At 41.4% G+C, this 24,222-nt stretch overlaps 1 protein-coding gene across 1 annotated transcript in view; it reads left to right on the top strand.

Annotated features, from left to right (window-relative positions):
- Nucleotides 1–24,222, top strand: part of Morc1 (MORC family CW-type zinc finger 1) — a 158,608-nt gene that overhangs the window by 47,099 nt on the left and 87,287 nt on the right. The window contains exons 9-13 of the mRNA XM_037209983.1: nucleotides 1,242–1,367; nucleotides 8,952–9,031; nucleotides 10,302–10,372; nucleotides 12,845–12,909; nucleotides 21,149–21,292. Coding sequence (XP_037065878.1) covers nucleotides 1,242–1,367; nucleotides 8,952–9,031; nucleotides 10,302–10,372; nucleotides 12,845–12,909; nucleotides 21,149–21,292 — 486 coding nt within the window. The remainder of the gene's footprint in view (nucleotides 1–1,241; nucleotides 1,368–8,951; nucleotides 9,032–10,301; nucleotides 10,373–12,844; nucleotides 12,910–21,148; nucleotides 21,293–24,222) is intronic.

The following is a 24,222-nucleotide window of genomic DNA, read 5'->3' as shown; positions in this document are numbered from 1 at the left end:
CTTCACCTCAGTTTCCAGAGTCCCTTGAAGTTCTGCCCTTGGACTGAGAACCTGCTGAGCAGATCCTTCAGATAGACTCATAGCTCCATTTCATCATCTCCATCTGGACCAGGGAGAATGGTCCTCCTCTCTCTTTAACATTGGAGCCTTTCCTGTGGTTTAGAAGCACAACACGGCACCTCTTAAGCCGGACTCAGTTTGCTTTTGTCCTGTGTTTCTTGTCTAATTGGAGAATATTTACAGCTCACAAGTAGACTTTAATATTTAAGGTCTGCTAACAAGCTCAGTGTCCCAGAAGCTTCCCAGCAGCATGCAGTTTACCACAGGAGTTTTCCTCAGGCTGCTGACATCGTTTTTACTCCTGATTTGTTGTCTTGCTATTCTTCATCCTTCTCTTCTTTCACCCATCATGTTAGAGTCCCCTTTCAGCTGACCGGAAGTACTTACTTTAATACTTGTTGTACATGAGGAATTCAGTTGTATATGTCCCTTTCATAATTCAGAAAGCTAGTGAGACATTTTTTTTTCATTGTATTTCTCTCTTCACAACTGCTTAGCAGAAATTCCTTTTGTTAGTGCAAGCCTACAATCACTTACGTTTGAGCAGGGAGATTACATTGCTTATTTGCTTGATTTTGTTCTTCTGGGTCACTTGCTGGGTCAGTTAATGTAAATATTTTCTGTGACTGGTATGTCTTCTTAGAATTAGTTAGTTGCCAACAAATTTGAAAAAATTGTTATCTATGTTTGCCTTCTGTTGAGAGACTTAATGCAGTGAGTGTTGTAAGATCTGCTGGTGTGGGCAGCATCCTTAGTTCCAGAAAGAAGTTCTAGGAGCATCCAGATTATAGGAGTAAGAATGAACCCCATAGGCTCATATGTTTGAACATGCCCAGTTGGTAGAGCTGTTTGGGAAGGAGGGGTGTGGCCTTGTTGGAGGCACTGTGTCACTGGGGCTGTGGACTTGGAGGTTTCAAAAGCCCAGGCCATCCCCTGCTTTTTGTTTGTGGTTTGAGATGTAAGCTCTTAGCTGCCAACTCCAGCCAACATGCCTGCTGCTTGGTGCCCTGCTGCCCTGTTGTGTCACTTCTTCCTTAGATCAGGTGCCTTGGTCAGAGTGTTTTATCACAACAACAGAGAAATAACGAAGACAACGCTTAGTAGTAGAACATTTGATTGTTTTTCCTTCGCAGAGAGAAGTGTTCTCTCTACTCTGTGACCTTTGGCATTCTCTATTTCAGCCTTCCAGAGAGACGGTCTTTCAGAGCCTACACAGCTATTCTGTATTTTGATCCTCGGATGAGAATATTTATTCAAGCCAAAAGAGTTCAGACCAAGCACCTATATTATTCCCTTTACAAACCGAGGTAACATGTTTCCTTTTGATTATTTTCCCGGGGTTTTTACATATACAATTGATATAACTCCTTAAATTCTCAAGATGAAGGCATCGACTGGTGGTAAGCATTTCACATTGCTCTCAGGAAAGACTGAACCATGCAGGGAATATGCTAAGTGTGATAAGGACCCTTAATAGGAATTGCTTATTCACTTTAGTGCGTTAGTTGTGATTGTTTCCATGCAGAGAACACAACTGGATGTGTTTTCTGTTTACGTAGTACATTTGAACTATTAAGCTTCATACGGTATTGTTACACATAATGGTGTTCTTCAGGATGAGTTTATATGATAGTGATACCATACAATTTTTACCACTTAATGGTGATAGTAGTGTCTTAGTGTTGTAAGTACACTCTATGGCTGATGACACAGTTCCCAGACTATAATACAGTATCCCTATCATGAAGCAGTGCCTGACTTACATTTGTATATGGTATACATATAGAATGAGCAGACATAAAATACCTAACTCATTTATAATATATATGTATGAATTAAATGTTTTCTTCTTTTTAGTTATTTTTATTTTATCATTTTATGTGTATAGGTATTTTGCCTGCATGTGTGTCTATGTACCACTTGACTGCAGAACCCATTGGGGTCAGAAGAGGCCATTGGATCCCTGGAACTAGAATTAGAGACAGTTGTAAGCTGCCATGTGGGTGCTGGGAATTGAACCAGTGACCTCTGGAAGAGCAGTCAGTGCTCTTCACCACTTAGCCATTTCTCAGCCCCTTATTTTTATATATTTTAGTGTAAAAATTAAGCTTGAATTTTCATGATATGGAATCGGTCTTGCCCAATTATTCATGCAGTTACAATGGTCTTTTCTTACCTCTGCTGTTTTTTTCTGGGTGGTCATTAATTTGTACAAGAGATTAGCCTAATCTGTGAGTCAGACTGTAGTGTACACAGGAGAGTGATTCTCACTTAAGGAGCTTACCATCCACAGGGAGAAACAATGCTTGCATGCTGGTTAAATATGTGCTGTTTACCTATATTGTTTTCTGCAGTGATTCTTTGGGGGTTTGTTTTGTTTTAAATCATCATTATGTTAAGAGATGTGCACAAAAACGCAAATCTTCTGGCTCTGGGCTTTTTTTTTTTTTTTTTTAAATCAATCCAAATTTGGTGCTCTTTCCTCTTATATCACATTAACTTTTGATAAAAGACCTTCACCATCTATTATGTTGTCATGGTGTCATGAAAAATCAGCTTCTAGCCTGGGGCTTTAAAATTCCTCACAGAGATGTAATATTAAAAATACAGATCGTTTTGATTCTGTGCCCTCCCTAAACACAAGTGGATTTCTCACGAGCTTTAATTTTGGTTTCTGTTTATACTGAAGCTCATCTTTTGAAAGGAAAGTGTGCACAGGCTGAGACCATGTCAGGCTGTTCATTCCCTAGTAAATGTCAGACATGTTTCCTCTCCATCAGTCTCCTTCTTGTGGGAGGTACCAAGGATCTCCTGGATTAATCAGCCCGTCTTTTTCAAATGATTCCTCTTAGTGAGTTTGGTGAAGAAAAAATGTTCAAAACCAGAAGATGTTTTGTTTCCATTTTCTGAGGAAATTTCAGTAGGCTGAGTTTTAAACCTGAATCACTTTCAGGGAACAATTGTTGTTCCCATCCTGGCATGTTTGCATTCACCTTCCGAAGTGACATGCTTGACTCCATACTGCCAGGAAGCAGCCATTATGCACATGTGTGTCCCTGGGTGCCACTAGCTGCTTCTCCTTCATCATACTCTCTTCAGTATTTTCATTAGTAACTTGACTAAAAAAACCAAGCGTGAATGCTTCTTAATTCATAGTTGACCCTGGCCTAGTGGAGATAGACTGTATAAGCAGTACCAGAAACAGGGTGTGAAGGGTTGGAATTCAGTAAGCAAATATGAGGTAAATAATCGACAGATCAGCCTCTAGACTTTTAAAACTGTACTATGCAAACACAGACCTGATAGTGTGTCGGTGCTGTAATTGACCCAGAAGGCTGGTTTTATTTCGTAGTGTGTCATGGTTGCTAAATGTGGTTATGTAACTTAGCTGTAGAACAAAATAGTCACAGTACTTAATCAACTGTGTCTAGAGGGAGAAGTCCAGAATCAGATCCATTGGGAGTGATACATGCTGCTGAAATATATCTCTTTCATGGGGACTAGCTATCTGCCACAGACCACTGAGAGACCTGAGGATTTTCCCATGGAGGGGAGAGTACTCTGCAGAGTGCAGACATGAAAGGCTGACATGTGATTGGTAAAGTTCTGGGAGGCAGACCTGGGATGGCTGGACAGAAGACAGAGCTAGTCCGGCATGATGCTGTCAGGCTGTTTTCACAGTGAAGGATGGATGCACACCCGACCTTTCCCCAATCACTGCTTTGTACTTGGGTATGCAGAGAGTCAATTCAAGGAGCCCTTCCAGCTGCCTTAACTTCACCTTGCCCTTGAGGTGTGGGCAGAAGTGGGTAGATGTGAGAAAAACCCTAGCCACTGAGATAAGAGGCCTGAGCCAGGGCCTCCACACATCCTGTGGCCTCAGATGGGGGACTAAGAAACTAAGAGCTAGGGGGGGTCCTTTCCCTGTCCTCCAGTGGATGGATGCATTACTCCAACTCTTTTCCTGTGAGATATCATTAGCAGGGAGTCGAGGGATACACAAAGAAGTACCAGTGTGGTGGAGGCTTCCATTTCGGGAGTGGAGATCTGAACAACCGTTCTTTCGTTTGTGAGCATGGACAGATTTACCACCTTAAAATTTTAGAAATGTACGCACAGAGTTTGCTTAAATTGTCACAAACAATTCCAAAGTTGAAGTTATAGACCAGTAATGCAGATCGTCTGGGATCAGGTTATTTCACTCAGTTTTCAGCCTATTATTTTAAATTAAGCACTAATGCAGAGTGGACACCTCTAGTGCCACCTTTACTTTGTACAAAAAAAAAAAAATGCTTGAATAGTTTAATTCACATTCTTTGAAAAATTGCTTCATTGTTTAAACAATATCCCCTTAATTTCATTTTGATTGTAAAATATAATTTGACCTAAAATGAATGATTCAAACCAGATAAAGTCTATGATTAGAACATGATTTTTAAAAGCAAATCATAATTTCAGGATACGGTCACCAATAATTGTATGCCTTCAAACTTAGATTTGCTGTTCTCTGAGTATAGTAGAGACTAATTTGGACTACACTGAGGTTATGCTTTGAATGAGCAATATTCAGTGTAAAAGAAAAACCAAGGGAACAGACTGATTATAATGTCTCCTTAGATTTTAGAGGTATTTCTTCTCAGTGGTCAATCTTAGCTTCACTCAAAATGGACATGGAAGTTAGTAATGAGAGCTACAAAGTTAGATCTTAGAATAAATGCCAGTTGAACCTGTGGTGCAAGAATACAGGATGCCATTTGCTTTTCCTGTTGCGGTGTGTTTTGTTTTTATTGTGCTAGAGCAAGATCCCAGGTCCTTGGGTATTCTAAGTAAGCATTCTCCCACTGGGCCGCACAGCCAGTCTGTCTTAGTTAGGGTTTCTGTTGCTATGCAAAACACCATGACCAAAAACAAATTGGGGAGGAAAGGGATTGCTTCATTTATAAATCCAGGTAACCGTCCATCACTGGGGGAAGTCAGAACAGGAACTCAAACTGGGCAGGAACCTGAAGGCAGGAGCTGATGCAGAGGCCATGGAAGGGTGCTGTTACTGGCTAGCTCTTCATGGCTTGCTCAGTCTGCTTTCTTGTAGCACCCAGGATTACCAGCCCTAGGGTGGCACTGCCCACCATGGGCTGGGCCCTCTCATGTCAATCACTAATTAGGCTAATGCCTATAGGCCAGCTTGCCCAATCTGCAGGAGGCGTTTTCTCACTGACGTTTCCCCCTCTCAGATGACTGACTACCTTGTGTCAAGGTGACAAAAAAAAGGGCAAGCATACAGTCCAAACATTTAGTTACTTTTAAAATATTTTCATTTTCATGTTAGTCACTCATCAAATTTTACAAGTTTTTCACATTAATTATGAGAAGAAAAGCAATTCACTTTCAGTCCCCGATGTATTTCTTCTCTAAAACACAAACTAGAGGGATTAGACATTAACAACCTATACTGTGAACCAATATTGTTTTAAGTTCTTTAATGTGTTAAATTTTACTTCCTCTAACAACCCCGTGAGATTGGTACCATCACTGTCATTCAGCGACAGATGAAATGGAATTGCTGCAAATGTAATTGGTTCAACTTTACGTTCCTAGAAGGGCTACAATATTGGCTTGATCCCAGGCAGAAAGACTCTGGGAAGCCCAGTTGATCATGAAGCTGTTGTGTCTTGTGTACGTCTGTACTGCATCTGTTTAGATAATGGAAGAGAATCATCAATAAACTGTTAACAGACTCTAGCTACCAACCATTTAATTGATGCATGACCTGTTTGTGTCAGCAATCCATGAAGAATTTGCATTTTATTGCTTTCACTGTTTAAAGTTAGTGTATGGGGCTGGAGGGACAACTCAGTGGTAATAGTCTTGCTGCTGCTATGCCAGAGGACCTGAGTTGAGCTCCTACCACCCATTAACAGCCTGCTAACTAACTTCAGGAAATCTGATATACTCTATGGGCCTCTGCAGGCACCCGCACACATGTGACATATACATAGGCTCATACCAGTAAATAAAAATAAAAACAAAAACAAATCTTAAAAAAAAAACACTTTAAAAAAGTCAGAACATATAAAAGCATTTCTAGATGAGGCCATGATTTAAAGGCTTTTGCCAGTGAATTGCTAGGCTGTTTCTGTAGGAAGCATGTTAGTAAGTACATAGACACATTTGCATATTCTTTTTTTCCCCCTTTAATTTAAAAACCCTCAAAAAGGTGTATTAGACGTGAGGCTGTCTTGGAAGAAACCAGTGGCTCTCAGTCTGGCCCAGGGGCTATAGTTTGACCACCCTGGGGCACACTTAGTGCAATGCACATTCAGTGTAGAGACAATCAATGATTCTCCTTGCTGGCTTACCCTTTCAAATAGTCCACTCCTCCAGAAACTCATTCACAGATACACTCACAAGAAACATTTTACCAGCTCTCTGGGCAGCTTGTAGCCCAGTCATGTTGACACTTAAAACTGGCTGTCCCATGCTTTTGAAGATGAGATGCTGAGTGACTGATGAGCTCCTGAGTCAATAGGAGTGTGAGCAAAAAAGTACAGAGTGAGAGTTGTAAGCCTGACATTTTAGAATGTTTCTTTCTATGATGATTTAAGGGTCAGGTTCCAAGAATCCTCTCTAAATGCCTATAGCTTTAACCACATCAGGGGTCCTAGTTCACAAAGAAGCTTTCTTCTTTGAGTTTTTTATTAACATATTATTTGTAATGATAATGAATTTCATTATGACACCTTCACACATGAACATGATCTATTTCAACCTTTATTACTTTCTCTTGTCTCTATTAATCTCCTTTCTCTTCCCAAGCAACCCCTCCTACCGTGTGTGTGTGTGTGTGTGTGTGTGTGTGTGTGTGTGTGTGTGTGTGTGTGTGAATTTCATTAGGCTTGTTTACAGGACCATGAGTGAGAACTTACTATACCACTGATGAAAATGTATTTCCAGTCCTAGTTTTCTCGGCTATTGCTGTGATAAACACCATGACCATGGGGAAGAAAGGGTTTATTCCATTTTTATACTTCTGGTGCACCATGAAGGGATATCAGTGCAGGAACTGAAGGCAGGAATCCAGAGGCAGGAACTGAAGCAGGGGCCAGGAAGGAAAGTTGCTTACTGTCTTGCTCAGCCTGCTTTTCTATACTAACCAGAACCACTGCCCAGGGGTGGCACCACCCACAGTGTGCTGGGCCCTCCCACATCAATCACTTATCTGGAATATATACCACAGACATGATCATGGGCCTTTCTAAAGGAGGCATTTTCTCAGTTGAAGGTCCCTCCTTCCAGATGACCACGGCTTGTGTCAAGTTGACAAAATAACTATCCAGCTCACGCCTCCAGCAGCTGTTATCTGTGTATAAATCCTCAAAGAGCAGTGCATTCCCATGAACCCCTCCCACTTCCACGGCAGGGTGCCGATGGGTCTGATCTTGTGCAGATCTTAGCATTTACCCGCAGCCGCTGGGCCTTCAGACTACAGCGCCATGTCATGCTCAGAAGTTAGCCATGCATCCTTTCCATCCACCCAATTTCTTTGGTGCTTACACTCTTTCTGATTCTTCTGCTCTGCTCCCTGAGTCTTGGAGACAAGGTTATAGATGGGCTGTTTATGGCTTGTCATTCCAAGTTATTTATTCTCTGTGCTTTGACAAGAGAGGAGTTTCTGTGGTCTCTGCTGACCACCGCAGAAAAGCTTCTCTGGCCAAAGCAGACAGTAGCGCTATTCTGTGAGCATAAACATAGCTATTTAGGAGACAGTTTGACAGGCGCTTTGTGTTCATTTAGCAAAATAACAACACCAGCTTCCCCATTAGGGCCGATGACTGCCCCAAGCTGTAGGCTGTTGGCCAGGTTTTGTGCTACTGGATGTGAATTCTCTCCCATGGAGCAGTCATCAAGTCCAGCATGAAGGCAGTCAGCGACTCCCATAACAGACTGCCACTGTGGCACAAGTGGAGCTCATCTTGCCTGGCTAGAGTCCACAGCTGTGTGACTATTGATGATAATTCTTCCCAGAAGCCTCCTTAGCACCTTCCAGCACAGTGAAAGCTAGCCAGCAGGGAGGAAGCTTCCAGACAAGTTCCAGCTTGCTTTTTCAATGTCCTGTGACTAAAGCATGTGTCACCTTTAGCAGTAGGGTCTTAGCGGCTTGTTCTTGTGGGCAACCAACAGCAGAAGCAATTGCCTGTATTCTTTTGAGGGCCTCTGGAGCCTCCTTGGTCAACAGCTCTTTGGAAGGTGCCCCGACTCTGATCTTACTCCTGTTTTGTTTTCCTTGAGTTCACAGATACTTAGATATATACATACATTTTTTTCCTTGATTATTCTAGAATCTTCTTGCTATTCTGAAACAATTGACCTTAAAAATGGATTCTTCATTAATCCAGCAGAAAGTGGGGCTTTTAGTAGGTCAAATGAATTTTTATGTGTTTTTCTGAGCCTGTCAGGTTGAGATAATTGCTTGGGGACTGGGAGAAGCCATTTATCCAGTGTCAGTGATGATCTGAGTGAGAGGACTATGTATATTAAAGAGAAACTTTGACAATGGAGCAGTTGGGTGATCTCGTCTTCCCTTGTTGAGAGTTTTCCTGTTTTACATGTGTAAGTGAACACATGTGTGGTAAGAGAATTTTATCTCATTCTTGACTTGTAGTTTCCTGACTGAATTTTCCTGAAGTAAAATTATCATGCATTAAAAGAGAAGTGATTTTTTTTCATAGGTATAAAGTCTGCTAATGCACTAGCTGGATGGGACTTACTCAATGAATATTTCTTTCTTAACAATTGCCTGTCTCTGGAGTATATAGTCTTATTGAAGAATGTTCTCTTATTAATGTACATTAAAATGATAATCTGACTTGATTATGTTCTTTTCTTCTTTCCAGAAAGTACCACTATGCTCCATCTTCTTTCAAAGGGAAGTTTAAAACTGAAGTTAAGGATGCAGAAGAAGCAATAAAAATGGGTATATGGGTTTCTCCATCCAGATCATTATGGTCAGCCACTTAGCAAATGTGAATGAGCACTTATTCTCAGGAAAACACTGCTCTAGGCATTGTGGGTACCGTCACTGCCAGTCAGTGTAGCTCTCTTCTCTAGAACTTAAAGTACACTCTATATCTCTGGTTTAATTATGATATAATTTAGTACCCTTTTCACAATTACCTGCCACCATGTGTGTGTGTGTGTGTGTGTGTGTGTGTGTGTGTGTGTGTGTGTGTGTGTGTGTAGATCAGAGAACAACTTTCAGGAGTCATTTCTTTCCTTCTATGATGCAGGTTCTGGAGATCCAACTCAGATTGTCTAGCTTGATGGTAGGCACCTTTATCGCCTGGCCATCTCACTGAACTATAATTTGTATCTTAAGTATGACCCTGTACTAGATAGGGTTACTGTTGCTATGATGGAACACCAAAAGCAACTTTGGGAAGAAAGGGTTGATTTCATCTACTTTTCCATAAAGCACTTCATCATTAAAAGCAGTGAGGGCAGGAACTCAAACAGGGAAGAAACCTGGAGGCCGGAGCTGATGCAGAGGCCATGGAGGGGAGCTGCCTTAAGCAGCTCAGCCTACTTTCATATAGAACTCAGGACCACCAGGGTGGTCCTCCTTACAATGGACTGGGTCCTCCCACATCAGCCACTAATTTAGAAGATGCTCTATAGGCTTTCCTGAAGCCAGATCTTCTGAAGGCATTTTCTCAGTTGAGCGTCCCTTGTCTCAGATAACTATAGCTTGTGCCTTGTTGACATAAAGCTAGCCAGCACAGTCCCTAGCATATTATCAATTAATTGAGATGTTAGAAACTCCGGATGCCAGGATGCTGTGTTAGCTCATCTTAAAGGTGAAAATTGCCTCTTATTTGGGATATGCATTCACCCTTCCTTTTGAACTTGGCTGGCCGGCCAGTGAGCTTTCTGGATCTGCTTGTCTCTGCCCCACAGTGTTGGAGTTGTATAAACAGGCAGTCTTTCCTTGCTTCTGATGTTGGTGGTTGGGATTCAAACTCAGCTCCTGATGCTTGCCGAGCAGGCACTGTTACCCACAACAGCATCTTTCATCTGCCTCAGATAAAAGAGTTAAAATGAGTAAGATCTCTGAGAGGAACAGGTGGTTTCAAATTGTGGTCCCTGTGCCATCTGCGGGGGTCAGGGTTACAAGCATAGAAAAGACATGCTTAGAAATGGCTTGGAAGAATCTCTCTGTGTTGTGACTGTGATGCCTCTGTTTCCAGCTGAACTCAGGTTTAAAGAATTGCAAGTCAAAGGAAGCCAGCCCAACAGAATTTCTTTGTCTTCCACCGAGGTACGACATGCAAAAAGTCATCCTCAGTGGCAAGGAATGCCACTTGCCTTTCTCCTTTGCCCCATTGTCCCTGATCACGTACTTTCTAAACACAAATACAGACAAGCTGAAAAGATGAAGGCAGTTTCAGCACAGGGAAACGGATGAGGTGAGTGTAGAGAGAGGAGAGGAAACCCAGAGAGAAGGGGGAAGGGGTGAGGTGAGCAGAGATGTCAGAATCTGGGGTGAATTTGGAGCAGGGAGAAAGAGCTTTATTGCCGGTTTGTTCAAAATGAAAAGGAAAACAGTACAAGAAAAAGAAAATAATGAAAAGATAGCAGAAAAATATCTAGCCTATGAAGCATCCTCAGAAATATCTACTCAAATTGTAGCTCTCCATGGACCAGATAAATGGGGAATGCAAGAAGGGGGCTAATAAGCAATCCTTCTTCCCAGTGCTAGGAATCATAGACCATAATTATGAATATTAATCACAATGCTTCCAGCTTACAAAGCTCTTTTCTTGTGAGTCGGTCTGCGGAGTTCATAAACAATCTCTGTAATCCATGTAATATGCCCACGAGTAAGGCACAATATAAAGAACTATAATTATTAATTATAGCATACTGCAGCTAACCAAAAAAAAAAAAAAAAAAAAAAGAATATTGCTGCAAGATACGCACTGCAAGTCGGCCTTTGCCAAAGCCACGGCATAATGCTTCCACTGTGGTGATGCATGAGGTACTGCAGCTGCTTGCGTTCGTGCAGAGAGATGAGCAGGAATGCGGAGAGCAGTCACTGCCTTCCGCTTTCTCTGTCGCCTCTTCTACAGATTAAATAAATCAATCTGTGCAATGATTTGGTCTTAGCTCCACGAGTCAGGGCTCTGTCTAATAAAGTCTCCAGCCGATCTGTCACGCAGAAGGGATGAAGACAGAGACTGGTGTGTGTGGGTGTCCCAAAACAAAGCAAAATCATGGCTTTCTCAAGGTTCTTACATTCTTGCTTTCATTTTTAAGGAAAAAGTAGACCTATATTACTTTTATTTATTTATTTACTTATCTATCTATCTATCTATCTATCTATTTATTATTTATTTATAATTTAAGCCCCCCTCCTTCCCCCAAGAGCATCAGTGCCTTTGCCTTCTCTATATGAGAGCTGAGAGAAAGACTCTCGCAGGCCAGGGTCTTTTTTCTGTCTGTCCCTGTGCAGAGTGCTCTGCCTGGAAGAGTGTGCTGTCTTTGACCAGAGCTTTGTAGCCCTGAAGTGTCATGGTCACTTTAGTGCAGAGAAGACAGCAAAGCAGAATGACCCGAACTCTTGACCTCTTCTTCCATGCTTCCAAGCAGCTTTATTTGAAATTCTTTGCACTCTATCCCCACCCCACCCCTGTTTTTAACTTGAAAGGTAGTGAAAGTGGTGTTCTATCAGTGATGCAGCCATCCAAAGAGTGCCACCACCAAGAGATACCACTGGTCATCTGTGGCGAGTGAAGGTCTTTAAATGTCTGTCTGTTTGTTTGTTTGTTTTTCGAGATAGGATTTCTTGGTGCAGCCCTGGCTGTCCTGAAACTAGCTCTGTAGACCAGGCTGCCTTCAAACTCACGGAGATCTGCCTGACTCTGCCTTCCAATTACAGGAATTAAAGGTGGCAATGTCTATGCTTTTTCAAAAAAAGGTTTAATTAGCATATGTTATACACGATAATGAGTCTCATTATAATATTTGCATACATGCATAGAATGCATTTTGATCACATTCACCTCCATTATCCTCTTTTGTCCCCTTTGTCTCCTACTGATCTCTTTCTCTTCCTGACTAGTCTCCAGAAAAACCTACTCTTATCTATGAGAACAGTAATAATGAACTCTTCCTTTGCAGCCTAAAGTAGAGAGAATGGAAACATGTTAGAGATAAGGATCGGGGGAGTAAGCCAGTGTATATCAGATTAAAAGAGAGACAGGCTGTCGGCTGGCTTTAGAGCACTCTAAAAGAAAAAAGCCTGAGGAACCTATAAAGGGAACATTTGGGAAGTGTTAGTCCAGAATTTGATAAGGAGGAGACATGTCAGGAGGGATACTAACAAAAGTTATTGCTACTTTTTCTTCCTGAAATATGCCTAAGTGATTGCAAAATCTAGGATTCCTGTTCCCTCACACAAAAGTCAGAGCCTATATGCACTGAATACCTTACTCAGGTTTTCATGTAGTTTGTGTCAAAACCCATCGACCAGATAGGGACTGAAATGAAGGCAGGGAGAGCTCTTAGAATGTGTGCAACGAAAACGATAGACTTGGGCTCAGTGTGCATTCTGGAAACATTGGATTATAACCTATTAACTGTGCGTCTGCGGAGTTCCTATCATGTGAACTGCATTAGACAAACTGAGCAGCCACTGCTGCCCCGGAACCTTCAGGTAATAGGGTATCAGCTCAGTTTGCATCAATTCAGTGTCCTTATGTTTCTACTCAACTAAAGTCTCCTTCTCCAGGATGGATTGCAGAGAGCTCGGGAAGATGTGGAGGCAAAGCATAAGAATCTTCGAGAAAAACAGAGGTAAGGCTTCAGGCTTTCTGTGTGTGAGGACCTTCTCCAGTGCTGTGCCAAGTTCTTATTTCTAAGTGGGCAGATCTGGAGCTATTGTGAAATTCCTCTCTATTAGCATGGGATTATTATGATAGTAAATCTTAATGGGATGAAGCTTCCCCAACCAAGACACACGTTGTAAAACACGGATGAAGTTATTATTGACGGATACATTAGTGTCTATGTAATGTTGAAGACAAGCCAGAAACCCTCAAGAATTTGGCAGTTTAGACTTGATGAAGATGTCTGTTTTTATACACCCAAGCAGGCAATCACATGACCACTTCCCTGTCCTTGTCATCTTCCTTTATCCTAGAGCAGTGGTGCTCAACCTTCCTCATGCTGTGACCCTTTAACACAGTTAGTTCCTCATGTGGTGATCCCCAACCATGAAATTATTGCCGTTGCTACTTCATAACTCTAATTTTGCTACTGTTAGGAATCATAATGTAAATATCTGAGTTTTCCTACGATCTTAGGCAATCCCTGTGAAAGGGTCATTTGACCCCCCCCAAGTGAGTCGTGACCTGCAGGTTGAGAACCACTGTTTTAGAAAGCTTCATAGTTAAGAAACAACACTTGAAGGAATGTATCACATATGTGTATTTAAAATAAAAATGGCAAGACTATCAAAAAAACCAACTATTGATATTTGGAAGTTTGACGTGTAGCATGTTAAACAAAAAGTTACTGCTACACAAACCAAGTCAGACTTTGAAAATTAAGAGCTTTGGGAAACTTCTTTATAGGTAACAGTGATTATTTTTCAGCACCATTTTGATCATATAATTTATAACTTTAAATATAAGCTTAAAATGTTAATCATGCAGATGTCAAAAGTAAATGTAAGATGTTATGGATTTACCAAAATTATCTAAATTAAATTTCTGTAGAAATTTCTATTGAAAACTAAGATTTCTAATCTTCAGAAACAAAAACTTTGTTGATAACTTGTTTCTAATCATAATGAAATGTATTAAAATTAACCTGTACTGCCAATAATGGCTGTTGCCTTGAATGGTTTTATTGGAGAGTACTAATTTTTAAAATAATTTTTAAATTTAGCATACTAAGTAATGGCATTATGTCATGAAAATACTGTGTTTTCTCATTTTGTTCCAGAGAGGGTCTCACTATGTAGCCATGGCTGGCATAGAACTCACGATGTGGACTAGGCTGGCCTCAGACTCACAGGGATCCACTAGCCTCTGCTTCTGGAATGCTAGGATTAACGATGTGTACCACCACACCTGTGTTTTTTTAACTCTAGACAATCAGCATGTCCCTTACCATGGGCGATGGTGTCATATGTTTTAATGCTCTGTCTTGGGACCCCTTGCACTGTCAGTATTCTAGTTTGTTTCAGAGTTGGCATCTCGTCGTTAAGATTTTTGATGACAGCTTTGATGTGTATATTACCTTAGGTATAAATGCATTTAGCATTATGTAGTAGACTAACTCATGTCAGCAGGTCAACCTGTGAGAGCAGAGGAAAGATCCTATTTGTTGCCATTTGGGGCTGAGAAGGGAAGGTTTGCTATACCTCTAATCGTTCCCAATTCATTTCTAAAATCCTCTCTTAGTCTCCACCATATCCCATGGCTAGGCAGACATTTTTCCTTGTTGCTTGTGTGACACAGTATTCAAGTAGCTCTTGGTTGCCCAGTCACTGTGAATGTGAGCCAAGTCCGCTCCTTACATCCGGGTGTGTTCCACAGTTCCAGCAGCCTCCTTGTACCATGGCAGTCTATATCACATGCTGCTAGTTCTCATTTTTTGTTTTAACACTTAATAGAAAAGTCACAAAATATATAATGTAGAGGGATAATTTAAAAAAAAAATCAAGCAAATGAACAAAAACCAGTAGTCCTAGCTTATCTGTTGCCATGTAAATTCACTTTATTAGCTTTTACTTACTTTTTGAGTTTTGGCAAGTGTTAGAGAGGAAGCCAGAGAATACATTTTTGGCACAGTGCAGTCTCCCTAGATTATTTGGGAATTTGAGAATACACTGCAAGTGGGAGACACATACAGTGCCAGGAACTTTTTTTTAAAGCACCAAGTTATCATTTTTAAGTAATACTGTTGTGATGGCTGTTCTATGTTGTCAACTAGGCTACATCTGGAATTAACTAAAATGTAATTGGCTGGATACACCTGTAAGGGAAATTTTCTTGTATAATTACTTGAAATGGGAAGATCTACTTTTAATCCAGATCTTTTGAGGTGGAAAGAGCCACCGTTAGTCTGGGCCACACATCCTGCTGGCAGCCTATAGAAAGGACATGGGAGAAGGAAGCTTCCTCTCTTTGCTTACCTTCCTCGATCTGACTGGCACGTCCTTTCTTTCACTAGCCTTCTTCTTTGGGATTTTGATGTGTACTGAAGACCACTCTTATGGACTGAACAACTACTGGACTCTTACCAGAAGTGTTCTAGAGCCACAGAAGTATAAGGATGGACTTTTTAAAAGTATCTGGAACAGGTTTTCTTATTTGCTAACATCTACAGTTAAAGCCCCTCCCAGGAACTCAGGGAGTAGTGAGAGCCCATGGGGGTGAACTATTTTACAAAGTTAAGGAATCAAATGCATTTGATTGTCCTGACTCACTGACTGTGACAGGCAATGGATTTGGTGACTCTGTATATAATACTTTTGACAATTTGTGAAAAATAAGGAAAATAATGATGCTGGTTGGTTACTCCTAGCATCTCTGGATAAACTGACAAAGGAAAAGAATGAGTTCTGTGCTAAAATCAAGTAGCATCTCACATCTCAGAATATGGTGAAGGCCAACAGTGAACTCAGTGTCAACATTGACCAGCTCAGATGCACATAAACAGTCTAAAGGTTTCTAAATGTGTCCTGGAGGAGAATCTTTCCTCCAGCAGCCACAGAGCTCAAGTTGTAGAAAATCAATAAGAAGCCTTCATTATAAGAGTGGCTGAATTAGGGTCTGGAGAGATGACTCAGCAGTTAAGAACACTGGCTGCTCTTCCAGAGGACCCGGATTCCATTTCCAGCACCCACATGGCAGCGCACAACTGTCTGTAAGTCCAAGATCTGACACCTTCACGCAGACATACATGCAGGCAAAACACCAGTGCACATAAAATAAAAGTAAATAAATTACTAAAAAAAAATTGTCTGAGTTACAGTAAAAATTCAAGTCCCAGGCTCAGAGGGTATCTGTGGTTAAAGTAAGGACATAATTGGTAAAGAATGGGATGCTGTAACTTGGATCCCATTGTTACAGGGTGTGGGAGGATCTACTGAGGCTGAGAACTTCAAATCCTCAGATTTTCAAGGGTTTATTTCACCCAAGGAAATAGTCTCTTTACCCTCAGCAGAACATGCATTCCCCCCCACCCCTGAAATATTGCCTTTTCTACCTTTGACAAAGGAAATTAATCCTGTAAATTAGCCATGACTTTCTCCAAAGGAGATGTCAGGGAAGACAATACTGATGTCCTTCAGGCCTTACCAATAGTTGCCTCTAGGCCTTTAACCAGACTTAAGGCTAAGCAGGCTCCCAGAGGGGAGGTAGAAAATGTAGTCCATGAGGAGGTGAGCTACACTACTGAAGAGCTTAATGAGTTTACCTACTCATTCAAGCAGAAGTCTGGAGAGAATATGTGGGAATGAAATTTAAGGGTGTGGGATAATGGTGGAAGAAACAGAAAACTGGATCAGGCTGAGTTTATTGATATGGGCTCACTATGTGGAAACTCTAGGTGTAATATGGAAGCTTGGCACAGTTAAAAAAGTTGTCAAACGTTTTTTTTTTTTTTAATTGTTGACTGAAGCATTTGTCAAAAGATGTCCCACTGCAAAGGAGTTGGAGATGCCTGATATCCCTTGCTTAGTATTGATCAAGGGATTTTTAAGGCTCAGGAAAATTGCAATACTAGAGTGGTTTGCTGTGTAAAAAACCTAATCCTCCGCAATGCCAAGGCCCAGAAGACCTGCCAATCACTGATCCTATAAGATGCAAAATGGTGAGAGAGGCACCAGCACATTTGAAGAGCTTTGTTGTTGCACTTTCCTTGTGTTAGAATTTAGGGCCAAAGATGCTGCTGCTCAGTTGGACAAATTAAATGCAGTGGGTTTAATTGGGCCCTGAAGTAGCAAGGGCCAGGTGGCAGTACTGAATGGCCAAAGGCAAGGTGATCATAGTTGCCATAATGGGCAGCAGAAACAAAGCAATGTCCATAATGGTCTGGCCCATAATGATCAGCACAGGCAAAGTAATTTTTATGGTGGCAGGACTCATATGGATCTTTGATACTGGTTAATCAATTTGATATGCGATGTTTCCAAGCATGAAATAGCTAAGAAGCCTACTGCATTTTTTGTTTCATCTGTGTAAGCAGAAAAAAAATTTCTAATGAACAAAAGCCTCTACTGGATTGTGGTTAAGGGGAGTCTTGGCTCATAAACCAATTGTTGGACTTGATCCAGTTTGCAGACCCAGAACTCTTTGGTTACCCTAGAGTTGTACTGTTAGCCTTTCTCCAGGCCTCCCCAGAGGGACCTACAGCCTTTTAAAAGGATAACTGTACACTGGGGGGGGGGGTAGGAAACAATCAGACTTGCCTGGGTCTATTGAATACTGGTTTTGAATTAATGCTGAGTCTGAGAGATCCCAAGAAACTTTGTGGCCCTCCAGTTAAAATAGGGGCCTCTGGAGGTCAGGTGTTAATCAGTGGAGTTTGGGCTGAACTCTGACTTACAGTTGGTCCAGTGAGTCTCAAAATTCATTCTGTGTGGTGTTTTTTTTTTTTTTTTTTTTTTTTTTTTTTTTTTCACCCAGTCCTAGAATGTATAATTGGGATAGGCATACTTAAAAGTTGGCAGAATTCTCACCCTGGTTCCCTGACTTGTGGAGTGAGGGCTACTATGGTTGGAAAGACTAAAGGAAGCCTGTAGAGTTGCCCCTGCCAGGGAAAATAGGGAAACAAAAACGCATCCCTGGAGGAATTATAGAAATCAGTGCCACCATCTAGTGTTTGAAAGATGCAGGAGTGGTGCCTCCCACCCCATATCCCTTTAACTCCTCTGTCTGGCCACTGCAGAAGACAGATGGACTATGGAGAATGAGAGTTGACTATTGGGAACTCAATCAGGGAGTGACTCCGATTGCAGCTGCTGTACCTGATGTGGTGTCCTTACTTGAACAGATTAGCACATCTCCTGGTACATGGTATACAGCTATTGATCTAGCAAATGCCTTTTTCTGGTACCTGTCCATAGGGACCACCAGAAGCAATTTGCTTTCAGTTGTCAAGGGCAGCAGTATACCTTTACAGTTTTGCCTCAAGGAGAGATTAGTTCTCCTGCCCTGTGTCATAACTAAGTTTGAAGGGATAATTATTATCTGTTTCTTCCACAAAATATCACATTGTTTCACAGCATATTGATGACATTATGCTGATTGGACCAAGTAAGCAGAAAGCAGCAACCACTTTGGATATAAGGGTAACACATATATACATCAGTGGATGGGAAATAAATCCAACCAAAATTCAAGAGGCCTTCTAGTTCAGTGAAATTCTTAGGAGTCTAGTGGTGTGGACATGCAGAAATATTCCTTCTAAGGTAAAGGGTAAGTTATTTCACTGACCCCTCCCACCACCAAAAAGAAGCACAACATTTAGTGGACCTATTTGGATTCTGGAGAGAGCACATTCCTCATTTGGGTGTGTTACTCCACCCCATCCACCAAGTGACTTGGAAAGCTGTTACCTCTGAGTGGGTCTTAGACTAAGAGAAGATTATTCAACACGTTCAGGATGCTGTGCAGGCTGCCCTACAACTTGGACCATACAATCTAGTTGACCCACTGTGGTACTTGAGGTGTCCGTGGCAGATAGGGATGATGTTTGGAATCGTTGGCAGGTGAATCCCAGAGGAGACATTTGGGATTTTGTACTAAGGCTCTACCATCACCTGCAAATGCTATTCTCCTTTTGATGGTCAGCTCTTGGCCTGCTGTTGGGTCTTAGTGGAAACTAAAAGTTTGACAGGGACCACCAAGTTGCCGTGTGACCTGAGCTGCCCATCATGAGCTGGGTATTATCTGACCCACTGAGCCATAAAGTAGGACACGCACAGCAGCAATTGATAATCAAATGGAAATGGTATATGTGATCTGTCCAGAGCAGGTCCTGAAGGCACAAACAGATTACATGAAGAAACTGCCCAAATATCTATGGTTTCTACTCCTCCCAAGCAAGAAGCCATTGCCTCATGGGGTGTGTCTTATGATCAGTGGACTGAAGAAGAGAAGACTTGGTCCTATTTGACTGCTGGTTCTGCATGTTAATGCAGGTACCACCCAGAAGTAGACAGCTGTAGCATTACAGCCCCTTTCTGGGACAACCCCAAAAGACACTGGTGAAGGGAAATCTTCACAGTGGGCAGAATGTGGGACAGTCACATGGTCATAATTTTGTTCAGAAAGATAAATGGCCAGGTGTGCAATTGTTCACTGATTCATATGTTGTAGTCAATGGATTAGCTGGATGAACAGGCACTTGATTGGAAAATTGGTGAGAGATATCTGGGAAAGATGTATATGGATTGATCTCTGCAATGAGTGAAGGATGTGAAGATATTTGTGTCCCATTTAAATGCTCATTGAAAGGTGATGTCAGCCAAGGAGGAATTCAGTAATCAAGTAGATACAATGACCTGTCCTGTGGTCTGTCAGCCTCTTTCCCTAGTGACCCTTGTCATTAACCAGTGGACCCATGAACCAAGTGGCCATGGTGGCAGAGATGGAGGTTATGCATTGGCTCAGCAGCATGGAGTTTCACTTACCAAGGCTGACCTTGCTACCGCTGCTGCTGAGTACCAGATCTGCCAACAGCAAAGACAAGCACTGAGTACCAGATATGGCACCATTCTCCGGAGTGACCAGACAGCAGTGTGGTAGCAGGTTGACATTGAAGCACTTCCTTCATGGGAAGTAGAAACTTATTCTGGTTATGAATTTGCCTTTCCTGCACATAATGCTTCTGCCAAAATGACCATCTGTGAACTTACAGAATGCATTATTCATCATCATGGTATTCTACACAGTATTGCTTTTGACCAGGAACTCACTTCATAGCCAGAGGCATGCAACTGTGAGCTCACAATCATGGAATCTACCTGGTCTTACTGTGTTCCCCATCACCCTAAAACAGCTACCCTGATGGAAAGATGGAATGGGCATTTGAACCACAGTTACAGTGCCAGTTAGGTGGTAACAGCATGGAAGGATGGGGCAGGGGTCTCCAGAAGGCTGTATATGCTTTGAATCAGTGTTCAATATATGGGACAGTTTCTTCCATAGTCAGGATCCACAGGTCCAGGAATCAAGGGGTGGAAGGGAAATAGTTCCACTCACAGTCACCCATTAAGAAAATGTTTGCTTCCTATTCCTGTGACCTTAAGCCCTCCTGGCCTAGACGTTTTGGTTCCAGAGAGGGGAGCACTTCTGCCTGGAGACACAGCAAACATTCCATTGAACTGGAAGATCAGACTCCCCTGGACACTTCGGGATTCTGGTACCCTTAAGCAAACAGGCTAAGACAGGATAACAGTGTGAGGAGGGGTGATTGATCCAGATTACCAAGGGGAAATTGGATTACTTCTCTACAATGGAGGTACTCCTGTCTGGAGTGCAGGAGATCTTTTAGGGCATCTCTTGGTGCTACCATGTCCTATGGTTAATGTTAGTAGGAAACTACAACTTAACACAGGCAGGATTATAAAGAGTATAGACCCATCAGGAAGGAAGATATGAATCAATCTTCCAGGAAAAGAGCCAAGACTTGATGAGCTGCTTGCTGAGGGTGGAGGAAATACAGAATGGATAGGAGAAGAAGGTAACTATCAGCTAAGGCCACATGACCAGTTGCAGAAATGAGGATCATAATTGGCATGGGTATTCCTTTTATATTTTGTTAAGAATACATTTGTGAAGACATTTGTGTTTTCTTTCCTCAATTTCTTTATCATGTAATGTATAACATCAGTTAAGATAATAACAGTGGTTATCCTATTTAAGCTATATCCACCGGGTTTTGTAAAATATCCACTATGTTATAGGTCATTCTTTTGATATCTATCTTCTGAGTTTAATTACTAGATGCTTTTTATAAATGTCACATTTTGCCTTAATAAAATACTTTTAATGTGTCTTTCTAAATACAATTCTAGGGCACTAAGGAAAGCAAGAACAATCTCCCTGTTCTTTGGAGTGCACATAGAAGACCAAAGGCAAGCTGGAATGTTCATTTACAGTAATAACCGGTTGATCAAAATGCACGAGAAGGTTGGTCCCCAGCTCAAAATGAAGTCCTTGTAAGTAAGCTTCTTTCTTGAGTCAAAGGCAGTGGAGGGAGGCCACAGGCCATTTCTGTCTGTGGCACTACATGAGTGATTCATCACAACACAAGCAAGTGTCCTCTTTGCCACTTGCCCTTCCTCTCATGCAAGAATTAATCTGCCTAATTTATAATATGAGGCTGTGTGCTGACTCTCAGACGAAAATCACATTTTGGGAAAAATACTGTTTCCAATGCATTTCTTTAATGTCTTTCAATCCTTTATGTCATCTTTTCAGGTTTCTAACATTTTACTAATTAAAAAAAATGAACTAAAGAAATGTTCACAGAGGGGAAAAAAACCTAAACTCTAATTTTGTAAGGAACAAACACTGTTACAGAATTTGCAGCTTTTGTCAGTTACCTGCATGGATATATATTAGTAAACATCTCCAGTCTGCTTAGATTCTAGAATAATGGATTCTGGTGCTAAAGTATAATAAATTGGTTTGACAGTTATGTGGAATCTTACAAAGACATCATAGAGGAATGGAGAGATGATCCAGCTATTAAAGGCCAGTCTCACAACCAAAAAGACAAAAGACAGAGACATTGTAGAAAGGGACAGAGTCAGACAAGATGTCTAAGAGTGGTGGAATGAGACGGGGGAGGAGGGGTAGGATTTGGTCTTCTTGCTGCCTCATGCTCAGGGAACTAGCTCTTCATTCATTGCTCAGGCAAAAGCGGGTTGTTGCAGTATCCTGTGCCTGGGTGCAGTAAGCTCTGCAGTCAGAAAGGTCAAGGGAGACCATCTTTTACTGAGGAGCGTGAGTGCACTTTAAAACTGTGCCCCAACAGTGAGAACAATGTTTCTTTATTATTAATTTTACGGTTAACATGCAAAGTGACCAGTTTCATCATGGCATCTTCATACACGTGTGTCATATTTTGTTTTCTCCCCCTCCCCCATGCCCTTCACCATGCTTTCTTTCTCTTCCAGCTGATACCCTCTCTGCCCTCCCACCACCCAGTGAGTCTGCCTTTCTACTTTCTTATCATATGTATTCCAGCCCCTGATCTATTTCACGCTTTTCTTGAGCTCACTTTCTTCCCTCTCATGATCCTTTTTCTAGTTCTATGACCTGTAAATACATTCATAGGTGCACAACCATATATATAAATTTAAATTAAAAAAAAATAGTGAATATAGGCTCTGTGTCGTTCTGAGCATGATTTATTTCTTTTAGCATAATGGTTTCTGGTTGCATGAATTTTCCTTCCAATGTCTTATTTTCATTTTTTTTGCCTTTTTTAAATTTGTTTTTTCTTTATTAAGAATTTTTTATTCATTTTATATAACAACCACAAATCCCCCTCTCTTCCCTCTTCCTGTCCCCCAGCCTTTCTTCCCAACCTACTCCCTATTCCCTCCTCAAAAAAGGTAAGGCCTCCCATGGGGAGTTAGCAGAGCCTGGTGCATTCAGTTGAGGAGGTCCAAGCCCCTCCCTGCATCAAGGCTGTGTAAGGTGTCCCAAAAGAGGTAATGGGCTCCAAAAAGCCAGCTTATGTACCAGGAATGGATCTTGATTCTACTGTCAAGGGACCTCTTAAGCAGACCAAGCTATACAACTGTCTTGCTTATGCTGAGGGCCTAGTCCAGTCCCATGGAGGCTCCACAGCTGTTGGTCTACAGTTCATGGGCTTCCCTGAGCTTGGTTTGGTTGTCTCTGTAGGTTTCCTCATGCTCATGATCTTGATGCCTCTTGCTCATGGAATCCCTCTTCTCTCTCTTTGACTGGACTTCTGGAGCTCTACCTGGTGCTTAGCTGTGGATTTCTGCATCTGCTTCTATCAGCTACTGGATGAAGGCTCTATGATGATAGTTAGGGTATTTACCAATCTGATTACTGTGGCAATTCAGCTCAGGCACCCTCTCCACTATTGCTAGTAGTCTAAGCTGGGGTCATCCTTAGGGATTCCTAGGAACTTCCCTAGCACCAGGTTTCTCCCTGTCCCCATAAAGTCTTCCTCTATCAAAGTATCTCTTCATTTCATATCTGGACCACATTTTCCTTATCCATTCAGCTAGGCTGACTCCATTTCCCGTTCTATTGACTAGTATAGTAGTAAACATGGATGCATAAGCATCACTGGGATATGCTGACAGAGACTTTTAGGTAGATGCCCAAGAATGAGAGAGCTGGGTCATGTGAGGCTTCTGCTTTCAGATTTATGAGGAACCTCTGTTCCAAATTCCATTATGACTACACAAGTTTGCATCTCTGCCAGCAGTGAATAAGTTGTCCTTCTTTATCTCAATGATGGCCATTCTGACTGGGGTGAGACAAAATCTCAAAGCAGTTTTAATTCCTATTTCCTTGATGGTTAATGATGGTGAACATCTTTTCAAATATGACTTGGTTATTTGACTTTATTATTTTCAGAATTATCCTTTTTTAGTTCATTCATTCATTCAATTATTGACAGTATGATTTGGTTTCATGGCATTTACATCTTTTTTACTTTTTTTTTTTTTTTTCAGAATTATCCTTTTTAGTTCATTCATTCATTCAATTATTGACAGTATGATTTGGTTTCATGGCATTTAATTTTTGCTGTTATGTGTCCTGGATATCAATTCCCTGTCTGATATGTAACTTGCATTATTTCTTCTGCTATGTAGGTGATCTCTTTATACTCTTGTGATTGTTGTTTTTCTGTGCAAAAGCTTTTTAATTTTATAATTCCATTTATAATCGTCGGGGTTATTTTTCATGCTGTTGGAACCTTAGTCAGAAAAATACACTCCTGTGCTTATATTTTGAGGTGTTTTTCTCTGTTTTCCTCCAGCAGTTGTAAAGTTTCAGGTCTTACATTATGACCTTTGACCCATTTTTTTTTAACTAATTTTGAGGCCAAGGTGTGAGATATGGGTCTAGTTTCACTCTTCTGTGCGTGAAAATCCAA

The sequence above is a fragment of the Peromyscus leucopus genome, chromosome 12 (genome assembly GCF_004664715.2).
Source record: "Peromyscus leucopus breed LL Stock chromosome 12, UCI_PerLeu_2.1, whole genome shotgun sequence".
NCBI lineage: Eukaryota > Metazoa > Chordata > Mammalia > Rodentia > Cricetidae > Peromyscus > Peromyscus leucopus.
The sequence above is the reverse complement of the archived record's forward strand: the minus strand, read 5'-3'. Positions and strand labels throughout refer to the sequence as shown.